The 11,553-nt window shown below is 39.0% G+C and overlaps 1 protein-coding gene across 1 annotated transcript; it reads left to right on the forward strand.

The window, feature by feature from the left end:
- Positions 1-3,780: 3,780 nt before the first annotated feature.
- LOC139144818 (uncharacterized) lies at positions 3,781-11,015 on the forward strand. The gene is made up of 7 exons (XM_070715608.1): positions 3,781-4,022; positions 6,931-7,102; positions 7,805-7,926; positions 8,343-8,399; positions 8,562-8,703; positions 9,518-9,639; positions 10,060-11,015. Exons 1-7 carry the CDS (start codon positions 3,935-3,937, stop codon positions 10,233-10,235), a joined length of 879 nt encoding a protein of 292 aa, XP_070571709.1. The 5' UTR covers positions 3,781-3,934; the 3' UTR covers positions 10,236-11,015.
- The last annotated feature ends 538 nt before the right edge of the window (positions 11,016-11,553 follow it).

The following is an 11,553-nucleotide window of genomic DNA, read 5'->3' on the forward strand; positions in this document are numbered from 1 at the left end:
GCATGTGAAATGAGACACTGACGAACGAATACCTGTACAAACTTGAAAGGCTTGGACGACTTTAAGAAATGAAAGTCTTCATTACATTATAAAATCTACTCAGTTTGTTCATTTACCACGCCCCCTCTGAAATACACTGGTTACGTATTACAGACTAAATTACAAGTCAAAGATTCTCCTAAATGTGTCTTGATTAAGCATCAACAGGATATCCGTTTGGTTCTTCCATCGGCACCGACAAAACTTCAAATCTCTTACATAGGATGGCTATCTGTTTAAATTTGTCGGGAGTTGGAAAATAGTGGGCGGTGTTCTCGTTAATCGCGTTCAGGATATTTTCGCCACACCGACAAAGATTGCGGTTTGTTTATTTATTTTATTTTCGCCCCCAATCGATGAATGCAGAGAAGGTCAAACATTTGGGAAGAATCTATTGGTAAATTATTATTATTATTATTATACTTTATTGTCCTAAAAAGGATAATCGCCTTACAGCTCAGAGGATAGAAATAACAACCTGACAGACATAAAAAAAACACGGACTATGTCAGCAAACACACGAAAAAATACACTTCAGAGATTGAGTCTCTTGATGGCTGTTGGAACAAAGCTCTTGCTGTGCCTTAATTTGTAACACTTCAAGCAGCGAAATCTCCTTCCTGAAGGCAATAATTCAAAAGAGGAATACAAAGGATGCTTTACGTCAGCAGTGATTGATCGTGCTTTGCGCAGTATTGCATTATCCATGAGCACTGAAAGGGACGGAGTGGGTCTACCAATTATCTTAGCAGCAGTTTGCGAGATTTTCAACAACTTATTGCGATTTACGGTAGAGAGCAACGAAAAATAGCAGATATTGCAATAAGTCAGAAGTGGTTCAATAATACTCCGATATAGTAAGAGTAACAGATGTGAATCCACATCAAAGGAACGCAGCCTCCTAAGCACGTGCAACCTCTGCTGACATTTCTTTAGAAGGGCTGTTGTATGATGACTAAATGAAAGTTTACTGTCGAGAATTACGCCAAGGTACTTGAAAAAGGTCACTTGTTCAACAGGTTCTCCATCAATACAATCGGTCATTTTGGTCAGGAACCTGACGAAAGTCGATTGTAAGCTCTTTCGTCTTTGATACATTTAGCTCTAGGAAATTCGAGCTACACCAATCAGAAAAATATTTAACCGAATTTATGTAATCAATTTTCGAGTTTAAGTCACTAAGGAGAGCAAGTACAGCTGCATCATCTGAAAATTTGAAATATGGGCAAGTTGGAGAACTACTCTGGCAATCATTTGTATACAAAATAAACAAGAACGGACTTAAAACACATCCTTGTGGGGCACCAGTGTTTGTAGAAATCATCGTGGATTTGGACTGTCCAACCCTTACACACTGTGGTCTGTCAGTTAGGAAATTATAAACCCAATGAATAATTGAAGATGGAACATTGAACTTCATTAATTTATCTATCATAATATGTCGCTGAATAGTGTTAAAAGCAGAACTGAAATCAATGAATAAAATCTTGGCATAGTTACCAGCTTTATCAAGATGTTCTAACAATCTATGGAGAAGGCAAGCGACTGCGTCATCTGTACCTCTTTTACGTTGATATGCAAACTGATTTGGGTCCAGTTTTGATTGAACGTGGGGGAGGAGATTTGACAGGATCAACCTTTCAAAACATTTCATAATGAGAGATGTGAGGGCTACTGGTCTATAGTGATTTAATTCAGAAGGTGATGAAATTTTGGGAACGGGTACGATTGTCGACGTTTTCCAAATGGTCTGTGGATGATGGTCTGTGGAAACACGCTTTTATTAAAAATCAAGATAATAACTGATATTGATATTCAAAAGTGAAAGTGATTTGATAACGTCTAATGATATTCCGAATTTTCCATTTCCGGGGGCGTGTGACCACAATGTCACCATCATAATACACAATCATAATAATTGAATGACGATAACTGCCGTATTATAATAGCAAGATATTCCTTCTATGGACACTGACCAAAATTACAGTTTTCAAGAAATATTGGCCGATTTGACATCATTCTAAATTCAGCACAACGGGAACTGCTCCATTTTTAATGTGAGATAGATAACTAGTCCAAGAGATGGAAAGGATAAGGGGCTCAAAGTTCAAATATTTTTGAGAAGAATAAAATGCAAAAATGTTCAAGTTCATTTTAACCTTTACCTGGTGCAACCCTTTCCTGCAATATATGAGCTGAGTATGATTCCCCCCTAAATGTGTCCAAAAAGATATCCTTGATCTTTGTGATTAGTCGTGTTACCGTATGTTTCTTCGAATACGAATATTCTTATTAGGGAATTTCCTGTGACCTTGTATACGTCATACACATCATTCCCGGCGAAGGTCAATATATGAACACAACCACGTCTATAGTATAGTGACTAAAACAATAAAACTCATATTCAAAATGGAAATAGTTGATCAGTATAATTTGAAAGCGGTCCGGATAAATTGCGTTTTCTATCGTACAAGAACTGCAGAGAGATCGCTTACAAAAGTGTGGCTCTGAGTGTTGTGTATTTTACCTTTTCTCGGTCCAAGAAGCTGAGATTCTAAAGCTGTTGTTCTTGCTTGAGCACCATCTCCACCCATTATCAGATTTGTAATTGAATTTGTATGTACGTGTGTTTGCATGTTTTGAAATGTCGTTGCCTTCGTTATTGCTTGATTCAAAGAATTTCTAGATTTTGTAGCTGATGTGTTGATTACTAAGGGAGCCGTCATTATTTACGGCCTGGGGGGGGTCGGAAGAATTGCTTTCGAAACTCCAAAATTTCGAGTATCCCCCCCTGCCAACCATGACGTGTTTGAGTAACCCCCCCTGTCTGCTACAGAAAATTTGAGTGACCCCCCCCCAAAAAAAAAATAAAATTGGGAAAGTTAAATATCTATACAGTAAAATGGATTGCTGCTGCGACAGGCCCTGTACAGACCCTGATTAAACCCTGTGGTATAGGTCTTTGTCGGAAGGAGGTTCCAATTGCTGTGGCAGGGGCTGATGTACAGGTCTGTGTCCAGTGCTCTGGCGACATGCATAGGATTTTCTTTCAAGAGGGGAAGATGTGGTGCGAAAGCACCACAAGAGACCGCATAAGCGGTCGCGGGGGGAGGTCAGGAGGGGGGTGTCCCCCCCTCCTGCCATTGGAGCTTTTGAAAAATAGAGGTTAAAATGGTGTTATTTGGTGGCACTTGGGGAGTATTTTTTTCGTATAAAAAACTCAAAGGAAAATAAATCTGAGACAGTATTCCAAAACTTATATTTCACTTCACTGATTTCAACTATATTTTTTGAAACCGAAAAAATAGCGACAGACATACATTTATTCACATTTATTATTTATTATTATTTTCCTGCAATAAAAGATGGGTTTGTTGTCAAGGCATTCAACTGGTTTTAAACTTTATAGCATCAGAATAAGCTTGCTTTACACATTTCCCCTATCGGTAACCTATACAATGTAGAATATAGAAAGCAGACGTTTCTCATTAATGATCAGGCAAGTATATCAATCTTTAATCAGGAAATACTGAAAAATGTGCTTTCGATTTTTTGAGTGACCCCCCTCAGATTCCTCCGACCCCCCGGCCATAAATAACGACGGCTCCCTAAGTGCTGCATACCGAATGAACAAAGCCAAACAAAAATGGAGAAAAAACAACAGTATCGCAAGAACAGATATCTGTGGAGTCCAAGCAAGACAAGAGTTTATTTGGCGCCGTGCCAAGTCGACTACGCATTTCGTAGAATGTAGGTTACGTCGTTAATCTATTTAAGTTACATGGACGTCACCATGCTCGGTTCTCTCACAATCGCAATCGAGTTCAGACGGTGAAGTAAACCTATCGACTGCTTGAAGCATCTCACAAACGTGCACCAGGCAAAGTCTGCCGATATGAAACTCATTCTACCCACAATTGCATTGACCCTGACTTTGACTTACGTGTGCTGTGATGCCACGGTGCCACTAGATGACGTATCAGGTGAGTTACAAGCGCCGTCTTTCCTATACGTCTTTGCATTTTCAAAAATTTCCAAATTTGGACTACCTGTCACTTGTAGTTACAAAGTGGCAATGTTACACAAAACATTGACGTCACTTAGACCCCGTTTGCTTTCTAACGACTGTGCTACGCTTTCTAACAAGCCATTCAAATTGTTCTACTCCAAGATATAAGTAAATTGAGTGTTTGTTTAGGACAGTACTACTGTTGGGATTCATGGTCAAGATCTCTATATCGACAATAAGTAAAACATGTCTAGCGTTGTGCTTGTCGGCCGTAAATAAAAGCATATAGAAAAATCCATCCTTATCCCTATTTGGCACCTCCAGCTAATTGAACAACTAACTGTGTGTAAGGCTCAATGCGGCTACGGTGTAAAAGTTAACGAGCTGAGGATTAAAACTCGATGACCTACCATGATCTACCGTGTTCGATTTCATTTAATGCTTCTATTATTATGTAAAAGCTTACACTCTTAAGAGATCCCGTATCATGGATATCGCAAATAAAAAATCCGCATATCTCTACCAGAGGTGGGACATCCTTATGCAAAAAGAAAAGTAAGGGTCGCATAGTCTATTACTTATGAATTGTGCTTCCGAGGGTTAGAATTTAGAGCTAAGGCAATATAATTCCTATATTGAGTAAAGAGATATGTGAAACAGGTCGGTGTTGTTAGCATGCACGGAGTGATGTGGGAGACAATGCCGCTGCAAATAAAACAACATATGGAAATATAGAAGATTTTATGAAACCAGTTATTTGTACTTGAAGTCGTCGACCTGTTCGCAGTTATAACTTCGTGGAAATGATATTCTCACAGCCATTGTCATGTACATTCATAATGAGAAATCAGGAAGTTGACGAACCGGAGCTACCGGAACTGATAACCTTGGCTACATGGATCAAAAACAGGGTGTTTTTTCCTATAAAATTTGGAAGTTGAGCATTCACACGCACTTGCCCGTTGTTTATTGGTTTCGGGATAAGAGTGAAGATAGAGGGAAAGATTGCAGAGAGAGAGAGAGAGAGAGAGAGAGAGGGGGGGGGTACGACGAGCGCCCTCGCGCGACGGATCTTCAAGTCGTGACTGGGGCCTGTCTTTCCTAATTAAAGTAAAATACAGGTCAAAACAAAATCATGACAACTGAATTTCCTGTTGATTATGACAGAATGATCTTCAAAAATCACCGAAAAGTGTAAAACGTCGTGGCTACACATTTTCGTTGCGTATATTTGGAAAGGAAAGTTATAAATTTACCAAAAAGTGTGTTCCTCAACAAGAAAAACGCTGGAACAACTAGCTCTGTACAAAATTGTTCGAGCAGTCGACGTTACAACGCAGAAAATTATACCTGACAAGTGAAATTCATGTGGGTGTCGTCACAGATGTCTGAATCACCGGTTTCGATGCTGAGGCGTTGAGAAGCCTTGAGTCAGTTTCATTTGATTCAATATGATCATATGACTCTGAGCGATGTATGTAAATAACACAATGCCCTGTAAATAAATGCTGAAGCATGTTGGATAGTGTTACGATGATTCCTGCTGAAGTATTATGAGAAATGCCCAGAGGAGGGCCTTCACAAACACTTTTCGAATTTATCACATGTCTCCATTAGGGTGCGCAGACAATACACTGATTTGTACAGGCACGTCTGAACTTAATTTGTCCGATTTATTTTAATTCGTATACATGTCTTTGTAAAGACCGATATCGAGGTCAGAACTATATTTTCCTGTATTGACCTAAATATTCACTATTCTTCCCATGTTTCATTATAATTTCGCGTATCGTCAAATATTGCATTCGGTTGACTTCAATATTAACATCCATACTGGCTTTCAAGAGATCACTTAACATTTGGCTTGCTGACTCTCAGGTCACCGTCAACTTCATGTGTAACACTGCCTTCGAAAAATGTTCTGAACGTGCACCAAACTGCCCCTCGGTCTTAAAATATCGCTGCATTCGTCTGTTTCCGCTGCTTCCAACTAACTTCCCTAACTTTCGACTCAAGCTGGTATGAGAAGATGGGCATTTGCTTTAAGAACAATACCAGTCCTATGCACTAAAGCAATGGTATTTAAGTTCTATTCAAGTAAAAGCTAAATAGCTAAATAGCGTGTAGAACTATATCGGTTACGGTGAACCGATGAAACATGAACCTATAATGTCTTTACATAAAATGTATTTATTGGGGCAAGCGTTTAGTTCAGTCGTGGGCTTCACTTTAACATTATGGGGCGTTAGACCGCTATGTGATACGCCCATTACGTTTTAAGGCCACAGGCCCATATGCAAGGGTTCCACAAAAGTTCGTAAATACAAAAAAGATTGCCTAATCACACAGAAAAACTGAACATTTGATAGAAAATGTAAATGTTAGTTGAAAAGAAAAATAACACGTTAAAAAGTAAATGTGAAAATAAAAAAAGTACACACTCTGAATTGATTCTGGAATTTTTTCGATCAATTGCTTTATAAATGAACTTACAGAGGTTTACTAGGACATTTGAATCTGTTGTGCTCATTAACCTTTGAAATTTATCATAATTTGGTTGAATAAATGTATCATGTAGTAAATATACGTGGCATTAGGCTGCATTCATGGAAATCGTGTTACACCTGTTATAGTATCAGACGATAACGGGCTGTCGCAGCGAAATGTATGCACCGTCCCTCCGAGGGGACGGTGGTTTATGAAAATGCCATGGGCACGACTGTAATTTTGACAGCAGTGTTTGAGCGTTGCGAAGAGTCTATTCAGATGATATTCATAATAGTGACGGTTGTTATATTGTATACTGGTTAGTCATTTCGTATGTGATTACGGCGGCAAATGCCACGAACAGCTCTTGCAGTTATGTTGTCTGTCACTTCCAGGTGGAAATAGTACAGCCAATGCAACGCGCCCTCTGGTGTCCATCAAGCTAACCCTCTTCGAAGAGGTGGCCGGGCACGTTAGACTCAATACCTACGATGTCGAAATACAGGACGGGGACAATCTCTACCAGGCTATGTTAAAACTTGAAATGGTATATCCGGGGAATTTCAGGTATTGAATTAAAATGCCTACAGTCTAGTAATCCAATTCGCGCTCGGGGATAAAATTAAATGTTTGTCCAATGGATGATCCTGGACCATTGGACTATCAAATGTTAATTGTATTAATATGAGTTCAGACAAACCTTACTTTCAGTGCAATGTTAATATTATTTAGTCGATCCCAGCTGAAGAAACCTCTTTACACATAAGACCTGGGTTATCAAGCGCGCAAGCTCGATACCTAGACCTTAGCAACGCACATACAGAATTCACGGAAGAACTTTTGGACAGTCGTGTCTAGTAGACAATGCGAGAGCTTTTCAGTGCCTGTCTCCATATCAAAATACAGCGGAAGGCATGCCTGTAAAATCCCTAGAGATCTAAAAGCTATTTATGGATATTTTCATCATCAAATGTGTCGGAGGTTTTGATATCAGAGTAGTGATTGTTTGTCATGATGAACCTGAAGACCTGTACGCCTTGAACAACAGACACCAAAGGCATGATCAATCGTTATAAATTTTGCAATTCAACGAGAGCAATGTTATACAACGACGTCTGGTGGTGGCAGCCATTTCGGAATCAACAGTATCTTGATAAATTATCAGTTAGTCACCCGTAAATGGAATGTTTAATCCTTACAATCTGACGTTGATGAGACAGACTTTTGAAACAAATCCCGACTCACAGCATAGTTTCTTACCCCTTTCAGTTTCAACGCAACATACTATGGAGGGTTAGGCCACTACATTAAAGGAATAAATGGAGTATTTGCCAGTGTCCAAAACAAACTGTTCTGGGGCTTGTACATCTTTAATTTTTTCTCTGACGTAGGTAGGTACATTACAATGGATTATCTTGTATATTCTCTTCTTTGTCAAGGTTATCAGGAGTAGGCCATATTCAATTACCAATGCAAGTCTACTATCTTGACATTTTGTTCAACTTGGCATGCTTACCCGAAAATTAATAAGTTTAACTTACGATCCTAGCTGCATCCAGAACAGAATCTAGAACGAAACAAGCAGCTGTTGCAGAGATAAGTATATGACAGTAAAATATGCGAAGCAATAAAAACTGGCCATTTCGTTAATATCACGGCATGTGCCACATTGTACAAGCTCTGGCATTAAATTAAAACGTCTCGCCACGGTTAGTGTACTGTCAAGGCTTTTTACCACTCCCCTGTATAATTAAAACAATATTTCTACAGCTAACTTTATTCCTTTCTCGATTTTTCAATCCACCAGGAGTCGATTCATATTATCCAAAGAATGGCGACCACATCATTTGGAAATATATGAGATGTAAGTAGAATGACGTCACTGGTACGTCAGAAAATCAGTGAATCTTTCAAATAAGCCAACTTGACGGAATTAAGGCTGGATCACTCATTAACTCACGCATTCACTTTTCATAATCAATCTTTTATCTGAAGTTTAACTTATACTTTCCCTCCTAAATCTTAGATTTTTCCTTCAATGTGTCTGTCATTAACACCACTGACGGCGACAAAGTCCTCGGCAGGTACGCCATGAATTACGTCAATGTTGGAACGAGTCTTTATCAAGCTATAATCGACTTGGAGAAAAGAACGACGCAAAAATTCAAGTAAGTGACATACAGCCAATTTTGTTAGGGTCTTTTTCAAGATAACGAAGAGCAATGTCCAAGATGTGTGTCTTTACAAATGACGTAGAATTTAGCCAGGATTATACCATATACCTTTACGGTGTACCGCTTTCAGCACACAGTTACCGAATCAACGAAGGCGAATGATAGCAAGCTATCATTCTGTTTGCGCATGTCTACATAGTACACCAAACTGGAAATGTCTCTTTTGTCCGTCCTTAATATAATATGAGATGGAACAATATTTCATATAGGGCCTGTTCAGGACGACTTGTCGAATAGAAATATTTTCATTTGATGAGAATTTGCCTTGCCATTCTCACTGTACAGATAACATATAATAATGTAAAACAGACTAGTTTTACTGGCATTGTAACGATCGATTGAAATGTAGCTTTATAAAAAAGCCCGAAATTTTCAATTCTCAAAAGCAGAGGGAAAACCTGAATTTGACATAATGTACACGCTCAACTTCAAAAATCCAACCCTTTGGTTACCGAGCGTTAATTAACAAATTGTGGTGAACCCTACATCGTTTCGTGTGAGTATGTTCTGTCTTCAAATGCAACTTAGAAAATGGCTTAACTGATCAAAAGCGTCGCTTACAAGATCATTTCCCAAGCTAACGTTTTAAGACCCGTGATATGACGAAATTGGTTGAAGTGATGTCAGGTTTGATCAAAAGATTACATTACCATGATAAAATGTAAAGCGCGATTGTTAAGGACGTGTGCGTTGGATATTATACTAAACAGGTAAAAATAGCGCTGTTCCTAACTTATGTTTATTGTAGTTTTGTGACGGGTGCTTACCCCAGGATAGGCCACAAGATCGAAGCTATGCAGGGCCTGTGGGCTGACTATGAGAGGGGACTTGTCTGGGCTGTTTACAATAACGATACATTCCTCGGTAAAAGTAAGTACACCTATATACTGATATCTTCAAGGAAGAAAAGGGGTTACTTAGTCGGAGGTTTGGGTAGTAAAGCGAAGCTCAACCGAATTATTGAGTTGCTTACTTAGCACAAAGGCACGAACATATTGTTATGTGCAGAAACAGAGAGAGAGAGAGAGAGAGAGAGAGAGAGAGAGAGAGAGAGAGAGAGAGAGAGCATGTATATGGTACATAAAATATACATGTTAACATGCAACAAATAACATATGTAATGAATATACATTTTATATGTTATAGAGTATATGTAAATAATATATAAAATATATATAACATAAAACATATAATTATTTAATAGATATACACTATAATAAATTTCTACATGAATGAGTATATATAGTTTTGTATATTATGCATTGATATATTTTTCTTATTTTCCTTCAGCGGTTGACTGTGTCTTTCCTGACGAAGGAGACCACATTAAATTCGTGTACATGGAACATGAAGACATGGAGACTGCAGCGCCACCTACCGTCGAGTCTGGTTCTTCTAAAGATATCCAACAGACAGGCGTGACTGTGATCTTACTGTCAACACTGTTTGTCATTTATAACTCATAAGATCTTTCGCCGAGTATCTTTGTTTGTTCTTAGAATTGAATGGCAAAAGTTGACATTGTTTATATTTACTTTTTCCTTACAGAGTATACGATAGGGGAAGCCAAAAGAAATGTTCGTAAACAGTTTTTCGAAGGCCGGTCGGGCACTGATTTTTGGACAGCGGGTGGGAAAAAGAGGGGAATGAAATTGGTTTTCATCGGTAGGCAGGGAAATTATGGTTGCTTTGGATGACGGGGCTTGTTTGCGGACAACGTTTAGATAAGCCCCACTGGCGGCAAGGGAGTTGGGCCCATATGTTTGCATCCATTTGCCACGTAGGAAGGCAATGCCAATGGGGATCATTTTTGGGGGAAAGAGGGCGATCTTAAGTAAGAATTCCTAGAAGAGGGTGACGACTGAGGGGTAAACTAGTTGGTGGGAAAGTAATTTGAGGAATTTAAACGTAGTAGGAGAGAAGCTGCGAACAGAAAAAGCATACTTTAATTTCAATCACCTTGTTGTAATTTCTTCAAACTAGCTATAGTTAGTTTGCCCTGATATGACAGCGTTATCCTTGTCCTCTCTCCCCCTTTGCCTTTACCTCCGATGCGCGCATTCCTTATCACCATTTGAGAAATCCTCCCTTAAAAGTAAGTTTAAAAGATGAGGAAATATTATGTCATGACGAACTTTTACACGATGACCGCGGAGTAGCTATGTTAGTTTTTACAGCTGTACATCTTATTTAATTGGTAATGATACTGGTAAACAATAAAGCGTTGACAGATCTGTGTAAAATAATATTTTGCCTGAGATTTTGAGCACTAATTTTTTGTCTTATTTAATTTTTGCCACCTTTCGAAAACATAACAAAAGGGAAAACGACTGCTTTGCCAATCATGTTGTGGGTTCATCTCTCTCTCTCTCTCTCTCTCTCTCTCTCTCTCTCTCTCTCTCTCTCTCTCTAATTCATTACATGCCTCCATGTGTGTGCAAAGCAGTGCACTGATTTGAATAGGAATATCCGGGGAGTTAGTGGGCCATGTGATTGATGTACGGACCGGTTTCCATATTTACCCGGTCCGATGAAGCCCTTCGACGTTTTCGACGCCCGGGTAGATTCTTAACGCTAGATGTAAAACATCCATGCAAGCACTGCTATTTTGACTCTCGTTAAAACCTGTTTTATGTTGGTCGATAATGGTAAAATTGTTTGAGAATGCCCTTCATGTATCTAAAAGTAACATGGCGCTAAATGTGAAGAGGCATGTAAGAAAAATATCATGATGGGTTTATGTGCCCTCTCAACAGGAGGCAATTTGCCCTCTGGCGTAGGGCA

Source organism: Ptychodera flava, chromosome 12 (assembly GCF_041260155.1).
Source record: "Ptychodera flava strain L36383 chromosome 12, AS_Pfla_20210202, whole genome shotgun sequence".
NCBI classification, from domain to species: domain Eukaryota; kingdom Metazoa; phylum Hemichordata; class Enteropneusta; family Ptychoderidae; genus Ptychodera; species Ptychodera flava.

What these genes read in the sequence shown, in the direction of transcription:
- LOC139144818 (XM_070715608.1), top strand. Translation starts at nt 3,935, where the DNA reads ATGAAACTCATTCTACCCACAATTGCATTGACCCTGACTTTGACTTAC. An exon ending in GTATATCCGGGGAATTTCAG is followed by an intron (nt 7,103 to 7,804) that starts GTATTGAATTAA and finishes TACCCCTTTCAG; the next exon opens with TTTCAACGCAACATACTATG. An exon ending in CGATACATTCCTCGGTAAAA is followed by an intron (nt 9,640 to 10,059) that starts GTAAGTACACCT and finishes ATTTTCCTTCAG; the next exon opens with CGGTTGACTGTGTCTTTCCT.